This window comes from Lontra canadensis, unplaced genomic scaffold (genome assembly GCF_010015895.1).
Source record: "Lontra canadensis isolate GAN:19392208 unplaced genomic scaffold, GSC_riverotter_1.0 scaffold1, whole genome shotgun sequence".
Taxonomy (NCBI): Eukaryota; Metazoa; Chordata; class Mammalia; order Carnivora; family Mustelidae; genus Lontra; species Lontra canadensis.
Genome location: NW_022630995.1, coordinates 12,963,991 through 12,988,770, shown reverse-complemented (window position 1 = coordinate 12,988,770; position 24,780 = coordinate 12,963,991). Strand labels below are relative to the sequence as shown.

Below are 24,780 nucleotides of genomic sequence, written 5' to 3'. Positions count from 1 at the left end.
TTAAAACTTGTCATGATTTAACAAATTTTATCTCCTGCTAAGGGTTTTTTAATTTATTTTTGGTAGGGAAAAGAGGCTATATATTAACTCTACAATCAGGCTAGATTCCATTCTGCTCCACAAATTCTGCCATAGTGGGCAAGTTAATTAAACTATTTCTTTCCCAAGTCCCTTGTCTGTAAAATGTCTGTAAAACTGCTGAGCTATTGGGTTAATTCCTTTTATATCTAGGTGAAATGCCTGGAACATACTAAGAATTCAGTAAGTAATGCTTGATATATTATGGAGTTTTTTACTTGATCTAGCAGAAGTTTTGTCAATCAGACTACATAATATAATTTGATACTGTCACATTTGGAATAGATTATAATAACTATCACTTATTTAGTTCATACTGCATGCCAAGTGTTTTTTTTTTTTTTCTTAATTCTCTCCCTGCAGTAACTTAATTCTTAGAACATTCCTCTTAAGAAAAGATGACTAATATCCCCATTTTACTGACAACAGAACTGGGACAGTGTTTAAGGAACCTGCCCCAAATTACACTACAATTAAAGAACAGAACTGGGGATGAACCCTGGTGTTCTGACTCTAGAACTGAGCACATAATCACTATACACTTTTTACCTCTCAGTGGATATTTTAGCAAGCACGATCACATGTGTAAAATTTCCACATGTAAAATGATTCCACTGGAGACAGTGACTCTCAGAGGTATTTTGAGAAACTTGACATGGTGTAAAATGCTGTTGGTGATGAACTGGCCTGTTCTACAGAGAAAAGGGAGCAGTAGCTTTATGAAAACCAAAGTTATGGAGACTCCACCATTCCCAAACAAAATTTTTTAGTTCCCTCGGCATCTGTCCTCCTATTTAATAGCTCCACCATGTTTTTACCATCCAAAAATAGGGTTGCTCATTAATTAACTGATGTTTATAAAACTCAGATTTGTCATTATGGGCCCCCTGGCCCCCAGAATACATCCAGATGGCTCCTTATGAACTTCTATGGCAACTGACTAAATCTTGAAGTTTTCCATCACAACTACTTAAACTAGGTAAGGAGTGGTATATATGTGTGTGTGTGTGTGTGTGTGTGTGTGTATCAGTCTATGGAAGTATGTATATCAGATGGGTATATGGGAAATAAAGTAACCAGAAATTTAACTTGAAAGGGTAGTAGACACATTTAGTTACTTAGGATTTTATGTAGATAATTTTAAATTGGCAATTGTTAAAATGATTTTAAAGCATATCTTAGACCTTAAAAATGGCACTCTAAAAATAAATTTGTTTTAGAAATTATAACACAATTGCTATTAAAATCAAAAATTGTCTTTATTCATAATAAACCCAAGCCAGTTATATGCCATCAACTGGTAAACAAACAAACTGTAGTACATCCATACAGCAGAATATTCCTCAGCTATAAAAACAAACTACTGGGGGCACCTGGGTGGCTCAGTGGGTTAAAGCCTCTGCCTTCGGCTCAGGTCATGATCCCAGGGTCCTGGGATGGAGCCCTGTGTCGGGCTGTCTGCTCAGCGGGGAGCCTGCTTCCCCCTCTCTCTGCCTACCTCTCTGCCTACTTGTAATCTCTGTCTGTGAAATAAATAAATAAATAAAATCTTAAAAAAAAAAAAAAAAAAAAAAAACTACTGATACATGCAACAACTCAGATGAATCTCAAAAGCATTATACTAAGTAAAAGAGGCCAGACATTGAAGACAACCTCCTGTATGATTCCATATATGTGACTACATAAAACTGTACAAATAGAAATTAGACCAGTAGTTGCCCGGAGATGAAGTTGGGGATTAAAGATGCTGACAGCAAAGGCCATGAGGGAACTTTTAAGATGGTGAAAATAGTCTATATCTCAATTATAATGGTGGTTGTAATACTCTGGTATTTTTGTCAGAACTCTCAGAACTGAATCAAAACTCTCAGAAAGGATGACTTTTGCTGTAAATCATACCTCAATAAACTTGACTTAAAAAAATTAAGGGCATTAGAGAGAATGTTAACAAACCAAAGTAGGCCCACTCCTTGATGAGTTATGTCAGGTTACCCCAGGTAGAGTTGCCTCACGGGGTCAATTTTACTTGTACAAACAAGGAGATCACAGGGATTAATTTCCAAAACAGTGTCTTCCAAACAAGGGAAAACAGGCTCCTCTTATTAGGATTTGGGATGAATATTCAGAAGGGATTTTAACACTATAATGGAACTGAGGTCGCCTCTGGCACTTTATGATTCACATGTGCAAGCTCAGGGGGTCAGGCCAGTAGAGAGACAGAGAGAGAGATATCAGCCAAATGCAGTGTGTGAATTAGGGTCAGTCTGAGTAAAAACGAAGAAGCCATAAAGAGCATTAAAAAATGGAAAACTAAAATAGTAATTGATTATTAAATGATAGGAAAAATGTGGGGTGCCTGGGTGGCTCAGTGGGTTAAGCCTCTGCCTTTGGCTCAGGTCATGATCTCAGGGTCCTGGGATGGAGCACCGCATCTCCGAGGCTCTCTGCTCAGCAGGGAGCCTGCTTCCCTCCTTTCTCTCTGCCTGCCTCTCTGCCTACTTGTAATCTCTCTCTCTGTCAAATAAATAAAATCTTTTTTTTAAATAAATAAATGACAGGAAAATGTAAAATTTTCTTAGATATTATATTGCTGTTGTTTTGAGAATGCCCTTATTCTTTTCGGATAAGGATATACGTATTTAAGTACTGAGGGGTAAAATGTGATGTTTCTAAGTACTTTAAATTGGTTCAGTTGCAAAAAAGGTATAGAGGTGCCTGGTTGGCTCAGTCAGTGGAACATGTGACTCATGACCTCAGGGTTGTAAGTTCGAGCCCCAATTTCACTGCAGAGATTACTTTAAAAAATTAAATCTTAAAAAAAATATATTTAGAAAGTAGATAGAGGGGCACCTGGGTGGCTCAGTGGGTTAAGGCCTCTGCCTTCAGCTCCGGTCATGATCCCAGGGTCCTGGGATCGAGTCCCGTGCCGGGCTCCCTGGAATGGGAGGCCTGCTTCTCCCTCTCTCTGCCTGCCTCTCTGCCTACTTGTGATCTATGTCTGTCAAATGAATAAATAAAAATTTTTTAAATAAATAAATAAATAAAATAGAGATATAGTTAAAGCAAACATGGCAAAACACTAACAATTACTGAAACTATATGGTATGCGTAGGTGTTTATTAATACTGCTCTTTTAGCTTCCGTGTATGTCTGAAACTTTTCATAGTGAAATGAGAGGGCAAAATGGCATTAATAAAATTGCAGGTGTTTTCAGAATTTTTGCAAAAAAAAAAAAATTCTGCAAAAGTCAAAAATGAAAATGTTACCAAATTACTGTAAGAGAATTCTGCAAAAAAAATTGCACTCCAAAAATCAAATTTGTAAAAATTAAAGATGTTGCAATTATAATTTAAAATTTACTATAGTGAAATAAACTTATTTGAATAATTTTGGAGTTTACTTTTTGGAATGTATTTTTTAATATAACATTTCAATTTTTAAAATTCCTTACTGAGAAACATTATTCCTTGTGTTAAGTACATTCTCTTTAAGTATCCTTTTCTGACAAAATTATTCTCAGATAGAAAGGCTCTACTAAGACTCTAATTGCCACATTAATAAAGTGTGTTTGCAATATGCAGGTAGGTGGCAGCAACGTTCACAAAACAAAACAAAACAAAAAAACCCACACAATTTTACTCTGGGTTGGTTTAAAGGTCCCCGGCAAGTTCTTAATTTTAGAGTGCTGTTTAAAAAGCACAGTTACCTCTGTGACAAGTGTTTGACTCTTACTTGCAATTGAATTCTATTATGTATACATTGTTGCTCTTAACAAGAAAACAACAGGAGTGGTTGGTTGGGTAAGTAGAGCCCGTAACCCTGGATCTCAGAGTTTGAGAGTTAAGAGTCCCACCTTGGGGATAGAGTTTACTACAAAAATTTTTTTAAATCAATAACTAGAGGAACAAAACAAATGCACTATTCTCTGGGTCTCCGTTTTGCAACCTATAGTTTACTTCTGATCAGCATAATCCTTAAAAAGGAGCTTTTGTTCCTTAAAACGCATTTAATTTAGATACACTATCTTGTACAGCTGAAACTAATATAACATGTGTCAATCATACTTCAATTAAAAAAAGAAGCTAAAAAAAGCACAATTACATTTTCAAAAGCTTAATGATATACTTTCTGCATTAGAATTTTAACCTTGCAAAGACTTCAATTACTCTGGTGGTACTAGGCAAAAATTTAAATAATGAATGTTAATATTTATTGACATGAAAATTTGCTGTAAATACATTATATGAAAAATGCAGTTTATCAAACAGCATGTACTAATCTGATCATATAAATACACACAACTAGAGAAAAAGTGTCCAAAAAGTTGTGGTACTCGTCCAAACAATGCTCTCCGTGGCTGGTGGAATAGCATGTGATTTTCATTTTCTTCTTTACGCCCAAAGACCTGGTTTTTTTTCTAAAACTTATATGAGTTTTCCATTTATGAGGAAAAAATAAGAAATTATTTTAAGTATTTATAGAGCATGATAGATGTTTATCAATTCAAGTGCCTGTAGAGTTTCATAAATAATAAAGTGCCCACACTGTAGCTTCCAGGCATTACCTAGTCATAAGAGATTTAAGGGGTGAAAGAAGTAGGAAAATAAACTGCTAGCAAAGGCATGAATCAGAAATGACGTGCTGCTGACACAGAGAAAAACTGTCAGATACTGTAGAGGGCTCATGTTTGCAAAATGGAACTAGGTTACGGAGCACCTTCATTGTTAACATAATTTTTCACTTCTTCCCATAGACAGTGCAGAGCTGTATAGATGAGGGGTCAATTCTATAGAATAGAATTCATAATAGCTAACTTAGGCCAAAAGGGGCCTCTACTAATAGACATTTATCTGTTTACAGAATTGTTGGGAGAGATGGAGAAATAATGTATTGGGGGCTTTCAGGAATCATTCCCAAAGACACTATGGAACTAAACCACCAAAAGCCTGCTGCTACTGCAAACTGAAAACTTGGGAAGCTGATGCTGATGCCACAGCCTCCAGAGCCGTACTGCCACCTTGTCATCAGGAAGTCACTGCAGTTACAAAACGCCATGTCTAGGAAGACATGACAAATAAGAAGTCTCCATGAGCAGGAAGCCTCATTATAGCTTCTGGCTCCAGAAACACACCATACCTGTCATGATAGGTATCAGAACACTGATATTCATGCTTTGACTATCACCACCATGAAACCAGTGATCAGATGTGGGGACTTCTGATAGTGTTGCCACAGAAAAATGAGATGTCTACTGACCATGCTTCCCTTTAGAAAAAAAAAACAAAAAAAACAAACTTAGAATAAATTCTGATTTCATTCTTCCTTGCTAATATGGAATGCATCCCAGCTCTAGCTGCAGAAAATTCTGGGTAGGTAGTTTTCAGCTTTTCAGCCTCTGCAGTAAAGAATGGCACACTGGAAGGGGCTGGAAATGGATATTGAGCACCAATCTACCTTATCCCATAAAACAGCGGTAGTGGAACTTAAATGAAGCCGAAAGGAAGAAAAATGTAGAACTAACCTTTCTGTATATTGAGCTTGACGTGGTTAAAACCAAATTCATTATTGTTCTTAACCCCCCCACACACCGACTATCATCGTATCTGGAGATTTGAGTTGTTGTTGTTGTTGTTTTTTAAAGATTTTTTATTTATTTATTTGACAGGCAGAGATCACAAGTAGGCAGAGAGGCAGGCAGAGAGAGGTTGGGGGGAAGCAGGCTCTCCACCCAGCAGATAGCCCAACACAGGGCTTGATCCCAGGCCCCTGGGATCATGACCTGAGCCAAAGGCAGCGGCTTTAACCCACTGAGCCACCCAGGCACCCTGAGATTTGAGTTTTTATTCAAAGCTACCACTGTGTTAATGACTCAAGTCATTTAGAAACCAGTGTGTGTCCTATATCTATGTGACATCTAAGAAATGCTTCCCAGTAATATGAATTACACCCTACACTACAAAAATAGTGAGAACATATAACTAGAAAAACTCATATCTTAGATATAAGATATATATCTTAGATGCAACACTTTGTGCTAAAAATTGTGTTAGCAAATTAAACCACTCGGACAGAGCTACTAATATCACTTCTACAACAGTGTTTCCTACCCCCCGTTTTTTTCCAGTTCCAAAAGACCTAGTAGAAATATTTTATTGAATAATAATGACTCACCATGGCACAACGTATTCCACATAGTTGTTAAAATTAAAGCTGTATTCTTCAGTTATTGATTGTAAACACAAATGTATTCAATTCAAACATCTCCAAAATTTACTGCAATGAATTGTGATGAAAATGGCAAAAGGCATCAATAAACATTAAGTAAAACAAAGGTCAGAAATCTGGAGGTACAGAGGACGTTTTGGGGGCTCCTATAAAGACTTACTGATTGAATCATTTTTAATAAGTGGATGATAAAGTACTTTAGAGAAACTTAACTGTTGTAAAAATGTGCATTCATTTGAATTGCATTATAACATAAATGTCTCAAAAGAGCACTGAGATTTTGGTGTTACATGAGTTAATCTTATACTCCATTCAAACTTGCTGCATTGTATTAACCACCTATCTGATGTATAACAAACTCTTGTGGCACAGTTACTGATGATGGCTATAATAATTGCACTTAGTGAGGGTGTAGTATTTTGATGGTACCATGATCTACATGGCAACATAAGAATCCTATGTCAACCAGTGTTCACACATATCAGAAAAAAAGAAGCTTCTGCACAGCAGAGGCTAAAAACTCCCAAATTAGAATTAGATTTTCTAGCTAGAAGTTATTCATTTAACAAATGGTTACTGCAACCTATTTCTTTTTTTTTTTTTTAAGACTTTATTTATTTATTTGACAGACAGAGATCACAAGTAGGCAGAGAGGCAGGCAGAGAGAGAGGAGGGGAAGCAGGCTCCCTGCTGAGCAGAGAGCCTGATGCAGGGCTCGATCCCAGCACCCTGGGATCATGACCTGAGCTGAAGGCAGAGGCTTTAACCCACTGAGCCATCCAGATGCCCCACTGCAACCTATTTCTTATCAACTTCAATTTCAACACAATCCCTGTATTTGAAAAACTCAGTTTCCTGTTAATACAGAATATATACCAATAACTAAAATACAACAGAACAAATATTATAATTAAAAAATCTGTAAGGTGCTATGGAATGCAGGATGAGAGCAATAAACTTTCTCCCTGGAGATGGGGAAGGCTTCAGGAAATTAGGGAATCTTAGCAGACAAGGATATATTCAATGGAAATCTTGAAGGATGGGTAGGAAGTGTCATTTTTAACAAGAAGAAGAGCGTGCAAACAAGATATATAGTGATTAGAAAGTTATGATGAGATGGGAGATACCATGAAATATTGAGAGAATTGGGAGTAACTGAAGTTCCTAGAGCACATTGTTTGGTGTTCCTTAAAGTGTTGAACGACAAAAATGAAAGAATGACTCTCAAAAGCAGTGAGAATCCATCGAAGTGTTTTAAGCAGGGGAGTGACTTGATTATACTGCGTTTTAAATGAATCAGAGAAGAAAAGTGTGAAAAGTAGACGACTGAGAAACGTATTACAGTTCTGGAGACAAGAAGAGGAGCCATGAGCCCAGGTAAGTTAGATGGTTTGGTCAAGGGCTCAGAGATGGTTTATAGCAAAATCAACTTTTCTCTCTCTCTACACCCAAATACTTTTTCTACTATGATTCCTTACCTAAAAATCCATTATTCACCACCTAGAATTTGAGGTATCTCTTAAGAGCATTTCCATTGTAATGATGCGGTTGTACTATGATGTTGGAAACGATGGACAGGTCTAACTGGCTAATCATGGTTCAGCAGGATTTTTGCCAGCTTGGAGTTGTTTTTGTCAGGAGACATAATTTGAACATTGGTATATCAACAATTAATGTAACTTGCAAATCACAAGCCAAAGCAACTTAAGCAGATAAGCTCATTTTTCTTTAATTTTGTTTATTTTTTAAAGGTAAGAGAGACATAATTAACTAGATGATTATTTCTCAGAAATATTGCTATGTTTGCATTTCTCAGAGGCATTCTTTTCTCCCATGAAACACTCTGGCCTTAAGGCCAGTGACTGCTTTTCTCATATTCCAACTACTACTAGCTCACAGCATCCTGCCTCCCTCCCCTTTCTCTTTCCATTCTCAGTTCTCATCCCCCTTATCCTTTCCTCCCTATTACACCAGCTCCCAGCTCCCAAAAGGTGGATTAGGTCATTTATCAAAATCAGGAGGTTTTCTTTTGTCAATCAATTCATTTCCCTATTACATTGAGACTAAAAAATAGCATGGCTTTGTCTCAAAAAAAAAAAAAAGCTGGATTTATATTTTATCATTAGAAGGTTTGAGTAATAATAGGAAGCAGGTCTTGACTTAATATAAAAGCAAAGGAGTAATTTTAAATCTTCAACTCCCAATTTCTGTTTCAAAGTATTTTCATTTTGATGATGCATTTAACACTCTCCTCTAGTTTACAAATAATTGGTTTGTATTATTATACCTCACTTTGTAGACAATTTGGCTGCACACATCTATAGATGCCTACCCGATGGATATCCATACTGGTGGGGGGAAACCATGTGATGTCTCCACTAGGAAAGGAAGAAGAGACTGGAGATTCCTGCCTTATTTTGAGTTCCAGAAATCAGCTGGTCTAACTGGAGGGAATGCTCAGGCCTGATCTATACTAAATCTAGAGTAAATCTGAAATACCAAAGGTGAAATAAGAAATGGTGGAACTTCTCAGGATCCTTGCAAAACATACCAGGTTCCACCACTGTTCCTTCTCCCATCATTTCTTGCACAGTGCTGAGCCAAATCTGGTCTCTCACAGACCCTTTCTCACATGCAACGACTGAATGAATTTTGGACCCAGGGTGGCTCTCTAAATCACACTAGATAATTGTACAGACCCCATCTATGCATCATAGCATCAGTGACCCACAACTCAGAAAGCATAAAAGAACAAACTAAAAGTGTGAAATATTATAGTTTTCTCTGCCAAACACATTTCGCCAAGTATCAACTGGTAACCCACAAACTCAAAATTCTTACTGACAAAATATAAAAAATCCCATGTTCCCATACCTGTGGTTTGTATTTAGAGGACCATCAAAATGGGCATAGGATAAGGAACTCCATTAAAAAAAAAAAAAAAAAGTAAGCAAGCTCAGCCCTAAAAGATTAACAAGTGATTTTTAATCAAGTGGAGCTAATTCAAGTCTTGTCTTCTAGGGATGAAAATGGAAAGCAATAAACAAAAAAGGTGGAAGAAAACAGTGTGACCTTGATGACTCCTCCAAAGTCCATCATCACCACATTGGTTCTTTTCATCCCCTGGTGACGTTAATCTTCTGTTTGTTTTGCTACTGTAATCCTATTCTAAGTTTACCAGAAGTTGCCCTTTCAAAGTTGGTCTATGCCTGTTCTTTCTCACCTTATGAAAAGTAAAGGAAAAAAAAGAAGTGTTTGTGTGTGTGTGTGTGTGTGTGTGTGTGTGTGTGTGTGTCTACTGTTGGTGGTTAAATACCAAGTTGGGACTTCCTCTTTGAACAGTTGCTTTTTCCTCTCACACAGGAGATCTCATTTTGAGACTGGATATAGTTGAAATCAAACGACATACTGAGAGGGTATGATGGCTAAGAACCCCCCGAAACCAGCCCCTCGCAGGATCTTCCAAGAAAGGTTAAAGATTACTGCTCTACCTTTGTATTTTGAAGGGTTTTTGTTAGTCAAGAGGTCAGAATACCAGGTAAGTCCATAGATGATAACGTTAAACTAGTAGTTTCTGTCTTAATACAAAAGTTATTTCATGGTGATTTGATATGATGTGACAAGGTCCTCCTTGTTTCTGTTGCGATTAAACCTTCTTCCTTGAGCTCAGAAATGTGATGCCAATTTTGCGTAATTTAAAGACAATGTATGGCTTAAACACATACATGTATATATATTTGTGTTATATGTAATATAACGTTCTACTGTTGTTACTATGTAAAAAAAATTAATAAAAGCCACATTTCCAAAGAATTTATTTAAATATTACAGATTTCAGCTTAGAAGTTAAAATGTTTCCTGTATTTTTTCTGCAATTTTCTAGTATGCTTCCACAATGATGTATACCATTAAGATAACATATTACAACTGAAGCTGAGCTGTGTGCTTCTACTCTCAGTTATTTGAAGTTTACCAGTAATGATAAAATTATTTTTAATAGTTAACTTTTGTAAAAAAAATTATGAAAATGATTAAACTGATACTGTTAGCATTATGCATAGTTCAATATTCTAAAAACATTAACATAGTTACTTGAAAAGCTAGTATGTAGGTACAGTATGGGTAATACGTAAACTAAGCAACATAAATACATTTACTCTAAGAAAATGCAGAAAGTGTTTTGTATTTTTAAAATGTAAAAATGAAAACTTATAATTAGTTAAAATCAGTTTTTATTATACTAATTATGGAGATTTGAAATTAATGAAAGAAATAAATGTGAAAGTGCTTGTTACTAACAAAAAATGAAATAATTAAGTTAGGTCAAATTTTATGAAATTTTAATAGCAACAAAGTAAAAAAGTAAGTGTTTCAAAGAATGTCATAAGGAATGTCTAATAATGGTAATAAGATATATTTTCTGAAGATTTATTAACAGAAAAATTGTGTGTGTGAAAATATCTATAATAGCACATTCGGGATTTTTTGCAAAGACATGGTAGTTTATATTCTGTTATGGGTGTTAAACATGTATTAGTAAATTTGGCAGCTACGTTAGAATATTTTTCCCTTCTTTATGCTTTCAAAGTGAATTCTATCTTGTTACAACAGGTTAGCCACGTTGTTACACTTTGCCAGGAAACTGGAATTGGGAAAGCAAAACTTCTAATTTGTAATTTAAGTTTGGTTATTCATTAAATATCTATCAAAGTATTCATAATAACTGTTCTGAAGGGTTTTAAAAAGTATTTAAAGAAGGCATTCCACTGGTATGGTTAATAGAAAAAGGATTTTAGAGCCAGTAAAATATGTCTTTACCTAATGGTTTTGCCACTTAAACAGCTTGTGATCTTGTACAAGTTACTCTATCTCCTTGAAGTTCAATTTTCTCAAACTATAAAATGGGAAAAATACAACTTACTACACAAGGTACTATGTCTGGGATACAACAGGTGCTCAATTAATTTATTCATTCAGGCAACGTTTATTGTATGTCTCCTATGCACCAAGCATCATACTGATTTCTAGAGAATATAAACAACATAAAGACCCTACCTTCAAGAGGCTTAGTTCATGGTAAGGAGGGATGACTCCCTTACCTGATTGCTACTCTACCTGTTCTTAGCGTGCTTTGAAATGGAAAGACTAAAGTATAGCTATAAATATTTCTGATAAAGTTAGGTTGTGTTTCCACTTGAATTCATAGCAACATATCTTTTACGTGTATGTCAAGGAGAAGAGACCAAGAGGACAGCAATAATGTCGACTTATAGGGTGGTTTCAAGGATTAAAGAGATATATAAAATACCTGGTTTACACTAAAGATTAGATTCATTCTCCTTCCATTTCATTATTTGTCAAATTTTTCTTAACATACTAAAATCAGTTTTAAGTCCATAAGTACAGTTGACCCTTAAACAGCATGGGTTTGAACTGCACAGGTCCAATCCACTTACACTTAGATTTTTTTTTTAAAGATTTTATTTATTTATTTGACAGAAATCACAAGTAGGCAGAGAGAGGGAGAAGCAGGCTCCCTGCTGAGCAGAGAGCCCGATGTGAGGCTCGATCCCAGGACCCTGAGATCATGACCCGAGCCAAAAGCAGAGGATTAAACTTCTGAGCCACCCAGGCACCCCAGATTTTTTTTTTTTTATAAATATAGTACAGTGTAGTAAAGGCAGAGGTTTAACCCACTGAGCCACCCAGGCGCCCAACATTTTCTTTTCTCTAGCTTACTTTATTATAAGGACAAAATATATAATACATATAACATATAAAGTATGTGTTAAACAACTATTTATGTTACTGGCAAGGCCTCCGGCCAACAGTGGGCATTTGAAGTTAAGTTTTTCTGGAGTCCCAAGTGATACACAATTTTCAACTGTGCAGGAGGGTCAGCATCCCTAATCTTCATTGTGTTGTTCAAGGATCAACTGTTAATATGGCTCAAAGGAGAACCACAGGGCTAGAGTACTAGAAAACAAAAGCTGGGAGAAAAAGCTAAGGAAAATAGTGGGATTTCCAGGCAAGCAGAAGTAAAGTGCCAGGGGAACCTTCGAAAGTGAGGGTGAGTCAGGGGTAATAAAAGGTTATCTTCAAAGAAAATGGGCTCGAAGAAGTTGGGAAGCTCTGCAGAACATTCAGCTGGGGTCTTTGCTGAAGGAATTCAAAACATTTAACTAGAGAAAACATAACCGAGAAATAACCTAGTCTTTAAGGAGATCACACATTTAGAGGTGTTTCTTAGCTGTTTGGTGACAGGGGCACTTTTTTTTTTTTTTTAAAGATTTTATTTATTTGTCAGAGAGAGAGGGAGAGAGAGCGAGCACAGGCAGCCAGAATGGCAGGCAGAGGCAAAGGGAGAAGCAGGCTCCCTGCAGAGCAAGGAGCCCGATGCGGGACTCGATCCCAGGACGCTGGGATCATGACCTGAGCTGAAGGCAGCTGCTTAACCAACTGAGCCACCCAGGTGTCCCGACAGGGGCACTTTTAAGAATTTAAGGAACTTTGCCCCTAGGAAAAGGTGCCAACAAATACCATTTTAAATGCAGTTTCAGAAAGTCCATGGATTCTAGGTCAAGAACCCATTAAAAATAGATAATCTTCATGGAGAAGACTTACTTAAGCCACCCTAGAATTTTGGATTGATCAGGAAGATTTATCTGATAATAAGAGGTATTAAGTGCCACGGCAGGACTCCAATGTAAACGCAGTTCTTGCAAATGGGGAAAGTTCTCATTTTTCTGGAACTGCTTGAAAATAAGAGAAAGCTTGGGCAATATCTCATCGTTTATTCAGTCTGTGATATGCTAAATTAAAAACAGTGTGGGGGCACCTGGGTGGCTCAGTGGGTTAAAGCCTCTGCCTTCGGCTCAGTTCATGATCCCAGGGTCCTGGGATCCAGCCCCGCATCAGGCTCTCTGCTCAGCAGGGAGCCTGCTTCCCCTCCTCTCTCTCTGGCTGCCTCTCTGCCTATTTGTGATCTCTGTCTGTCAAATAACTAAATAAAATCTTAAAAAAAAAAAGTGTGTATACTATATCTTATCAGCCTGAATATAAGAATGTGTTCAATGTATTTCATTCAAAATTGTGTTCTTCAAAATTAATTTTTAAAATATTTACATATGTCTCTATGATATGTATAGATATATACCGAGGTATTAATTATTGAGATTGATATTTATAGATGACTCAGAGCTTATCAGAAACTAAATAAGAGCTTATCAGAAACTAAATCAGGACTAAGATCTCTGCATTCTGAATACAGGTTTGATCTGTTCTTAGGTTTGTAGCTGTGGTTGGAGTTCACAGGACCTACAGCTGTTTGTAATCTTTCTTTTCCTCTAGGCTGCCTTGACTATCAACTCAGTGCCTTTGTTCTTGCTTCTTCCTGTACTTAATAAACCCTCTTTAATCCTTTCCATGAATCTGTATGTTTGTTTACCAGTAAAACTCTTTTTTTTTTTTTTAAGATTTTATTTAGAGCTGGGAAATGAGCAGAGGGGGAGAGAGGGGGACAAGCAGACTCTGTACTAAGCACGGAGTCCTACATAGGGCTCCATCCCAAAACCCTGAGATCACGTTCTGAGCCCAAACCAAGAGTTAGACACTTAACCAACTGAGCCACCCAGGCGCCTCCATCAGTAAAATTCTTATTTTTCCCTGATTATTTCTACTCAGTTCATATCATTCTCTCATGACTAAACACCTCTGTAATTTTTCTTAGAAGCACAGATGGATGTCTGTCTGTACATACAGAAAAAAATCAATAAACTTTGGCTGTTAGTAATTTTAGTTTTTCTATCTATAGCAGGTTAATATTCATGAGGCTAATTAAGAAGATGAAGAGAGTGGTAGACTTTGACTTGAGGGGTTTCGATTGCTTTTCTTTTCCTCCAAGAATCATAGAATCTCCAGTTTGAATCTGATCTTAGATGTCATACTCCAGTAAAACTATACAACCTGTTGTTAAGTTCTCCAACTAAAATGCCGGCATTCTGATCCCTTCCCAGTCTCCATCACCCACATCCTAGTCCCAAAATACAGTGTAGCTTTGACCTGCTACTCGTGTTGCAGAGGCTTACCACTAGAGCAGAATGTGAATGCCTTGAAAGAAGATACAATTTAAAAAAAGAAGCTCCTGTCCTCAAATTTGAATTGTTTTATTACTAATCAAAAGTCAAACCTGAGAAAATTCAAGTATTTTTCAACACAGTGACTAGATGCTCTCATGGTTTTTACAGAATATCTGCCTGATCATAGAGATATTAGCATATTAGATATTAGCATAGATATTAGATATTAGCAACTTCTCAAGCCAAACTTTTTTTTTTAAGATTTTTATTTATTTATTTGACAGAGAGAGATCACAAGTAGGCAGAGATGCAGGCAGAGAGAGGGGCAGGGGGGGGAAGCAGACTCCCTGCTGAGCAGAGAGTGAGATGCAGGGCTTGATCCCAGGACCCTGGGACCATGACCTGAGCTGAAGGCAGAGGCCTCAACCCACTGAGCCACCCACGCGCCCCTCCTATGTCCCTTTGAAGGGGTCTTTGTTAATTTGTTCTTGGCCCAGGAGGCATTACATTATAGCCGGCTGTCAATTAGCAGGTAGGAGGGAGTGGAAAGACCACAGGTCCTGAACAAAGAAACTTGTGCCATGTTCCAGCTCTGCCCCTGAGGTAGATTGCTACAGTAATATGACCAATTTTTTCAAGCCTCACTGTATGCCTTTCCATTTGAAATGTGACTTTTCTGCTCTTCCATAAAGAGATTGCATTCATTTTTCTACCTACCCCTTGAAATCTGGACTGGGTCACACTTTGGTAAATGTGACAAAAGCAGATTAGAAAGTACTCACCCATTGGGGCTTGCCCTCTCTTGTTCCTGGGAATCCTTCTGCCAGTGTGTGAACAAGTCTAGGTTACCTGACTGGAGACAAGACCCTATGGAGTGAGACTCCAGTTTTCTCAGTGGGGGGTTTTCCAACACCAACAACCACTTCTCTGTTTCTCTGGACACCAAATGGGTGTTCGACAATTCAGCTTAATTCTGACACTACCTATCCAGACTTAGTGCAGACCCCATAGCTTATTTAAGGGCTCAGTCCTACAAGGCTGCCCTCCACTTCCATCACCAATTATAAGTTCCAGGCCTCCCATAATTCTCACCAACTCATTGTAAATAAAGAGTGCTTGGGCGCCTGGGTGACTCAGTCGGTTAAATGTCTGACTCTTGATTTTGGCTCAGGTCATCATATCAGGGTTGTGAGATTGACCCCTGCATCAGGCTCCATGGTCAGTGGGAAGTCTGCTTGGGATTCTGTCTCTTCCTCTCCCTTAGCCTCTCCCCCAGCTGGCATGCTCTCTCTCTCTAAAATAAATAAATAAGTAAATCTTAAGGAAAAAAGAAAGTTCCCATGACTCCCTCCTAAGATTTGATAATTTACTAGAATGGCCCATAGCTCTCAGCAAGACACTTTACTTATATTTACTGGTAAGGGATACAAAAGAACAGGCAGTTGAAGAGTCCTGAAGGCAAGGTCTGGAAGCCCACCTTGTTCCTGTCGGAATTAAATTGGGCCTCACTACCCTCTTACCACGTGAATGTTTTCACTAATTAGGAATCTCATCAAATCACATTGTTGAAGAGTTTTTATGAAACTGAAATCTCCCAGCCCACCCACCTTTTTTCCCAGAGGCTGGTGGGTGGGGCTGAAAGTTCCAACCCATTAATCAGTTGTTCGGGAGGCCTGACCTACCCTGAAGCTATCCAGGCATCCCAACCGATGTTATCTCATTTGTATAAATTCAGGTATTCTGTAAAGGGACTCATTATGAATAAGAAAAGCTCTCCTGTCACTCAGGAAGTTCCGAGTTTTAGGATCTCTATGCCGGGAACTGGGGGACAAAGACCAAATATATTTCTTCTTGTATCACTCTCAGCTCCGCATTCCCAGCTAAGACCCCAGGCAAGTGAGTGAGACCACCCTAGAGCAGCCACAGGGAGGTATACCCAAAGAATCATCACCAGACACTGGATGATGAGAAATAGAAAACATTTGCTATTTTAATCTGCTAAATTTTAGGGTGGCATTTTACACAGTAAAGGCTAACTAAAATAGCACTTTATCAGGCATGAAGAAAAAGGGGGAAACGTTCTACTAAGAACATGAGAAAGATGGTCCTTGTAATTCAAAAATGAATTTAATTTTGAGCTTCCAAGGAACCAAGGTAAATAAAAACAAGATGGGTTATAGAGTTCCCATTATTTGAGAAAAGACATATATAAATTCCGAAGAGGTGACAAACATTTTGCTGGTCAAAAAAAGAATAAACAATATTTCAGTATTAAAGAGACACAAAATACCATAATATATAAAAGTATCTTCACATTTTATAAGCACAAGAAAAAAATTTCGTGTAATTCCCCTACATTAATTCTCAGTATAAGTTGAGATAATCCACATGTTATAAAAATTGAGCTTATTAAACCCTAAAGGAAGGAATGGTCATCCTGTTTATGAAGCTGGAATTTTTAAAAACATACTTTTGGAAAGAGCTGGGTATGAAGGTTAGACTTTAGATGTGGAAGGATTTTATTCTCAAGCCCCCCTTGCCATTCTTTTGTAATACAGCCAGTCTTCGTATAAAATGTAAATTCTCCTTATATAAATGAAGTTTCACTTGAGTGAAATGAGACTAGGTCATACAAATTTTTTAAACTTAAAAAGTTGTATTTCTTTTTTTTTTAATTTGTATTTCTATAGAACCCATAATAAAGTGAATGTAGAAATAATGAAATGTTCACCACGTGAATGAAATTCGGACTTCAAAGTTTGGATTTGATGATGTTAAATTATTTTTATGATTATGAACTGTTCACATTGCCTTTATTTATATAAACATATACTATTTATTGACCAAAACGATGAGCCATGTACTCGTAAGTGCTTTAGATTTATCAACCCATTCAATACTTTCAGCTGCCCTGGAATGTAGATATTTAATGCTTGTCCTATCCTGGTCCCTTAAATGACTACAGAGACAAACTTCCACTGAAACCTACATAAAAAGTCAAGTGTCTTAAATCAATGGGGAACGTTTTGAGAAATGATCTATTTAAACACACCTCAAATTATATCCTTACCTCACATCTTATGCTAAAATAAATTTGTGAAGGATTTAATCAAGAGCTAAATGTAATATTAAGCCATAAAATTAGGTGATTTACTCAAGATAAAGAAGAACCTTATATCAAACAGCAATTAAGAAAGTTACAAAGAATATTAATAAAGTAGTTGAATATACCAATGAAATAATGCTTATAATTTATTTCCCACAGGAATATAAACATTACTGGACAGAGCTGAGAGGAACTACACTTTTCTTTTATTCTGACAAAAAAAGTCCAACAGTGAGTAGTAAAACATATTCAGCTGATTCAGTTTTTCCTAATATGGACTTGGCATATAGTCCTATTTATTTGGGGGTTTCCGTCTTCTGAAAGTAAAGATATTCTAGTAAAACCAATTTCAAATAAGAACTTTTATTATGTCTGTGGGGGCTTTCAGGTATAAGACCCATGGTAAAATTTCCAGGGAACCTGGGAAAAAGGTATAAACTCATGTCTTTAACTTTGAATTTTTTTCTTTTTGATTCCAATAATAGAAACTTAGTTGAAACGTGAAATTTTTATTTTATTTTTTTAAAGATTTTATTTATTTACTTGAGAGAGAGAGAGAGAGAGAAAGCATGAGCACAAGCAGGGGGAGGGGCAGAGAGAGAGGGAGAAGCCGACTCCGCAGGGCTCTAATTCCTAGACCCTGAGATCATGACCTGAGCTTAAGGCAGATATTTAACGGACGGAACCACTGGGGTGCCTTAAAATGTGAATATTTTAACCAGATATCTGAATACAACTTGTTTATGCCAAGGGATAGCCTTAATTTCCCCAGCTTTTTATCTTGCTGTAGCATGCAGTTACAATCTGAAAGGAACTAGATGACCCCCAAAGCCTTATAACATAAGATATGTCACAATTTAATTGTCCTAGGGAGACAAAAACATAAGGACTGCTAAGAGCTTAAGCATGAGAATAACAATAGATTCTGGGATTAATTTATTAGTAGTAATTTTAAATAATTGATTTATATTTCAACTTTCCCACAAAAATCGAAAACAGTGTATTTCATTTTTCCACAAATAAAATGTAGCATTTTCATGCCAAACGCTTGCCTACCTTGGAATGTTACGCCCATAGAAGATTTTATGATCTAGTCACTTGTTTAAACACTTTGGACCATGGATGTAGTAGTTCCCAGTTCTTAGAGCATCATCATTACCTGTCCCGATATAACAGAAAGGAACAGAAAAAGAGCCTTTGTGATGTATTCCACCCGGACGCATTTCAGGGCCATTTCAGAGCCATTACATAAACTCAGTAGAAGTCATTTAAAAAACAACACAAAAAAACGAAAAACAAACTTAAAATAATCATCTTTCTCCGGAATTCTGGATAGGCAAGACTTGTGTAAAGGTGTTTCCAAATACCGTAATAAATTTTAATAAAACTAATTCTGCCGTTGTGCCTTCCAGCTGCTTACTGATGTCAGTAAACCTGTGACAGCCCCTGCCCTACACCTTGTGTAGCACACGTAAGTGGGCGAGCGAGCCAGCAGTTACTGCTCTCTCACTCCCTGGCAGGAGGCGGTACCACTTAGGGATGGCAACCTGCTCTTCAGGCTGACTGCCTGGGTGTTTATGATGGCCCTGCTGCCATTAACTGTGGGTTTGCAGGCCAGTTACCTAACCTCTCTGTGTCTCAAGTCTACCAGACAGGGAAGTGGTAGCAAACAGATGACGTCTCAAATTGGGCATTTTTTTTTTAAGATTGTATTTTTAAGTAATCTCTACAGCAAACATGGGGCTTAAATCCCCGAGATGAAGAGTTCATGCTCTACTGACTGAGCCCGGCAGGCACCCCTCAAACTGGACGTTTTTGAAGGAAGTATAATGATGATGCTATATTCAAAGCTGTGGACAGGATGTAGGAAAACCACAAAGGGTAGAGCAGAACTTTGAGGCTAGTAACAGCACCCTACTCTTATGCCCAAGATGCATTTAAAAAAGTGGGAGAAGAGTGAACAGAGGTGTGCGAAGATGAGTGTGTTCAGAGGAGTATGACCTTTGACTGACGAAACAATTGTATGGGATCATAAATAGCTCATTCTCCTCAGTCTTCTGATCTGCCAGTGTTAACCAGGGTCCCACCCAACAGGAAGTCAGATGTTGTCCACATCAGTCTCTGTCCTGGTGCATAGCACTGTGTGGTGAGTAGATAAAAGTAAACCTAGAGGACCAAATAAAGGTCTTGTCCAGCACGCGTATTTTCACATCTCTAAAATTAGGATGAAAAGGGTAGTCCGTGTCATGAGGTTATCAAAAGGATTAAACGAGGTAGTGAACGTAAAGACAAGAAAATAGCTGGCACATAGTAAGCATTCAGACGTTTTATAATTTTTTTAGTTTTTTAAAAGTTTACTTATTTGAGAGAGAGAGAGAGAGAGAAAATGCACAAGCCAAGGGATGGGCAGAGAAGCAGACTCCCCGCTGAGCGAGAAGCCTGACATGGGACTTGATTCCAGAACCCTGGGATCATGACCTGATCCAAAGGCAGACACTTAACCGAGCCACCCAGGCACCTGCATTCAGACATTTTATATGCGATATCTCATCTAATTCTCAAAACAACTCTAGAGTGGGTACTGTTTCAATCACCACTTCCAGATGAGAGTAGTCAAATTTCAGGATTCAGAAGTTGTGCAAGATCAGAGAATGAAAGGGGTAAAATCCAGATCTTGCTCCTGAGCCTGAATTCTTAACCATTATGCCATGAAGAGACTGTTACAATGAAATACCGCAGAACTGTCCGTCTACCAATTTTGTTAAAAGAGGGTGCAGGCTTTAGGAACTGTGTTGGTCGATAGTCTCAGGAGAAAGCACAGAGGTAGAACAGGTGAGAACTATAGATATTAAGCGGTTAGTGGGGAAGAATTTAAAGCTGCTTTTATTTGAAAGGCTATCGGGAGGTCATATGAAAGAACCCATGAATTTGTTTCATGTTATTATAGAGAAAGGGGACTGGGACCGATGGATGGAAATTCTCCAGAGAAATAACTGTGGATTAAAACAAGGAAAAACTTGCTAAGAGTGGCATAGGAGGCATGAGTTTCCTCTTGTTTGAGATATTGTTTGAGGATGGCTACATGGAGGGATGCCCTGCAGGAGAGTTCAGACATCAGATGGCAGTAGATTAGACAGATGACCTTAAGGCTCTTTTCAACACTACAATTCAAAAAAAGGATAGAACTTCCTTTCTTCTAATCAGTAGATCAGTTTACAGCTCTCTAATTTGCCCACTTCTTCCTCTGTTGCTTCCTCCTTTGTCTCAGCAAAATTCACTTAGCTTGATGTAGATAATCCATCGGAAAAAGATCTTGTGTAATTTGAAATTCTGTCTTGCTTCCCTTGTGCCTTCCCTTCCATTCTAAATAGCTCTTTGTTCATTGAAAATGAGTTGGCCAACCCAAATTTCCCTTAACTTCCATCAGCATAGGAATAGGTCTGGAAAAAAATTTACTTATTTTTATGCCTTACCTTTTTTTTTTTTTAAAGATTTTATTTATTTATTTGACAGACAGAGATCACAAGTAGGCAGAGAGGCAGGCAGAGAGAGGAGGAAGCAGGCTCACTGCTGAGCAGAGAGCCCGACGCGGGGCTCGATCCCAGGACCCGAGCCGAAGGCAGAGGCTTAACCCACTGAGCCACCCAGGCGCCCCATTTTATGCCTTACCTTATTCAGAAAAATAAAACAAGACCTACAAGAACATAGAAAAATAAGTTATATTGGGCAAAACAGAGGAAAATATAAGGAAGTCAGGAATGAGGCTAATTCAGAAAAAATTATGCCATAAAAACTTTACTGCGCTTACTGGAGGTGGTTCTGGTCTACTACTAGAATGCAAGTCTGCCCAGTTGCATACAGACCAACCCATATATACCAGTTGTTCAGAAGAAGTATTTTTATTGTATTGGGATAAGATAGGAATTTCTTAATAGGATTCTCATAACTAGTGGCATGTGATAAATGTCCAGCATTCTGGAAAAAATTGTGTATTATGAATATATGTATATAAATATATTGTAAATATTACTGATAAAAAGAATGTGTGGTACACAGTTAAAAAAATAAAATACACAATGTTCTTTATTGTAATTTCCATATAGTCAATTGATTCTCACAGAATACTTTCATTGATTTTTCTGAATTCGGGTCCATAGCCAACTATGATTGTAATTGAATCGTGATTTGACAAATGAAATTGTTTCCAGTCTGCTGTTTCCCTAATAAATTTATTGTCATTAAATATGACGTTTGAAATGAACGTTGGTGATATTTTTGTTTACATTAATGAATAAGAGGAAAGCAAAGCAATATTTATGTGTGTCATCTCTTTGTCGGTGACATGGGCAAGTTCTCTGAGTAACAATAGTTTCTGAATTATGGAAGAATATTTTGTCAACTTTCTGTTCTGTTAACAATGAAAAACTTTCAGACACAACAAATTTTAAAGTTTCACCTGCATTATTAACATTTTTCTCCTTCACTTTCTTATGTCTCAACCAGAGCCAAGCAAACTGTGGCCCTTGAGCCCAATCTAGCCAGTGGCCTGAATTGAGCTAAGAGCTCAAAGAATATGAGCTAAGAATATTTTTGACCCTTTCAAAGTATTAAAACAACAACAACAATAATAGGAATTTGTAACAGAGACTCTGTGTGGTCCACAAATCCAGATGCATTTTCTACCTAGCCTCTGCAGGAAAAAAAAAAAAATTGCTGGCCCTTAGGACAACTAACAAAAGAGTAGATCAAGCCCTAATTTGTAAGATTTGCCAATTTCCAGGATGTAAATACTTCCACCATCATAGCTGATTTCAACCTATCAGTGTGACTTCAGTGAATCGGGAAGAAACGTCCAGTAGTGCCATTAGATGGCATTTCCATCAAATAGAGGCGAAGGTGTAAACAACCTCAAGAGTGTAGCAGGAATACTATCCAGTAATATAATTGGAAAATAATGAGTTTTGAATTTGATTACCTTTGTTTTAAAATAGTTTTATGTTTATATCATTTAATTCTTAATAAAGGCTGTGTTTAGCGACTGGCTTGCAAAATTCCTAAAAATAAAAAATCAGCTTTTTTGAACCTGTATGAGTCAGGTCCAGCACACTGCCACATAATACATTTTCCAGACGCCCTCTTGGTTCAGAAGGGTTGCAACGCCCAGCTGAAAACCAGGGCGTCATGCAAGGCACAAATCAGTTGAAGGGAAGAGATGACTTCTATTCCTGCCTGCCAGACCTAGTGTATGTTACCCAGGAAATAATTTAATGAGATTGCCTTTATCTTTGCAGTATGTTGACAAGTTAGACCTAATAGACCTCACATGTCTTACTGACCAGAATTCAACTGTAAAGAATTGTGCAAAATTCACCCTTGTTTTGCCAAAAGAGGAAGTGCAACTGAAGGTGAGTAAGGAGAAGCAATTAGTTGGAAACAAGTTGTAGTTATAAATAGCAGTGGCTGCTGCACAGCCCAGCAGCTGAGATAAAGAGGAATTCTAAGAGGAGCTGACAAGTCTCATTCTTTGTTAATATTTCTTGCCTTTTGCCAAAAACTGCAGTTTTCTAAATAGGGATTTGAAAGGGCATGTTCCCTTGTTTAGTATACAAGCACGTTGAAACCATATACTTCTGTCCTCCAACAAAGTCAGAGATCCCATCTGGTGTTTTTAAAAAGTTGTTCTTGAATTGACATTCACCAACTTCCCAGATGAATCTGAGACACGTCCAACATGATACATGTTGGGAACCACTAAATTAGAAAAACCCATATTTCACAAATCGAGACACATTTTGCAAGGCAGTTGGCCTATAGTATTCAAAAATACCACTGTAAGAAAAGCCAAAGGAACACTGGACACCTGTTGCCAGTTTTGGAAATTGGAGTGTGACAACTATATGCGATGTGTGATCCTGGATTGGATTCTGTATTAGAAAAGGAAAAAAATGATAAAGAACATTATTGTTACAGTTAGGAAAACTCCAAAAAGAACTGTGTGCTAGATATACACAGTGAAACGGTATTCAACTCATCCAACTCTAAACCTCACAGGAGCAGAGATCTCGTTTGTTAAAGTCGTCACTGTACACCCAGAACTTCCATAGAAAAAATGTTTTTCTTGAATGGACATTCAAAGTGAGCCAATTAAAATCAACCAACAACTATAGTAATAGCATGAAGAGAATGCCTTGGCGTTGAATAAGATGTTGGAGTTGGTCTTGCAAGCTCTGATCATAAGATTCACAGAACCATAGTCTCCACTTGAAGTGATTGCAGTGACCTGTGGTCAGCCGTGGTCCGGGAGCAGGTGATCCTCCTTCTGACCTGTTATCAGAGGGACCATAGTAACCCACCACTCTGTCACAGTGCCTATGTCATTCATATCATTTCCTCACCTAGGTATTTTATCAGCTCATATCATCACAAGAAGATGGGTGAGTAGAGTACAATAAGATTGTTTTTTAAGATTTTATTTATGTGTTTTGAGAGAGAGAGAAAGCACGAGTGGGGGAAGGGGAAGGAGGGGAGAGAGAGAGAATCTCAAGGAGATTCCACACTGACGGGGAGCCTGATGCCGGGCTTGATCCATGACCTCCCACGACCTGAGCCAAAATCAAGAACTGAACGCTTAATGGACTGAACCACCCAGGCACCCCAGCAAAATAAGATTTTTTGAGAGAAAGATCACATTCACAGAACTTTTATTACAGACTATCGTTATAATTGCTTTATTACATTATTGTTGTTAATCTCTTACTGTGTCTAATTTATAAATAAAACTTTATCATAGGTATGTACCTATAAGAAAAAAACATGGTGTATATATAGTGTTCAGTACCATCTGTGGTGTCAGGCCTCCACTGGGGATCTTGCAATGTATTCACACAAATAAGGGGACTGCTGGACTAGAAATCATTTTACTTAGGAAATCTAGGCCCTGCCCCTAACCCTGAGCCTCAGAATCTTTGTCTTAAGCAAGCTTCACACATGATTCTGATGCGGTGGTTAAGAACACAAGATTGGAGTCAGAAACGTAGGGTTGATTTCTGGCTATTTTATTCATTAGCTGTGTAACCATAGGCAAGTCACTTAACCTCTTTGTGCCTTGGTTTCTTCATCCAGAAGTAAGTCTTTACTCAGATGTAACCCTCTTACTGAGATCTGCCTGAACCGCTTTATTAAAATTGCAATCCTTTTCCCATCCCCGAACCCCTCAAGACATTCCCAATATCTTTTACACTGCTATACATTTTATTCTCCCATTTAATTCCTTCTGAAGCTGTACCATTTACT

The 24,780-nt window shown here is 37.6% G+C and overlaps 1 protein-coding gene across 3 annotated transcripts in view; it reads left to right on the top strand.

Moving 5' to 3' along the window:
- Positions 1-9,635: 9,635 nt before the first annotated feature.
- Positions 9,636-24,780, top strand: part of STAP1 (signal transducing adaptor family member 1) — a 31,078-nt gene continuing 15,933 nt past the window's right edge. For 2 of the 3 annotated variants that reach the window (XM_032848090.1, XM_032847939.1), the window contains exons 1-3: positions 9,636-9,841; positions 17,647-17,718; positions 22,779-22,892. In XM_032848090.1, the coding sequence (XP_032703981.1) occupies positions 9,722-9,841; positions 17,647-17,718; positions 22,779-22,892 (306 nt within the window). In that variant the 5' untranslated portion in view covers positions 9,636-9,721. The remainder of the gene's footprint in view (positions 9,842-17,646; positions 17,719-22,778; positions 22,893-24,780) is intronic. The other variant, XM_032848012.1, reaches the window with a different exon arrangement.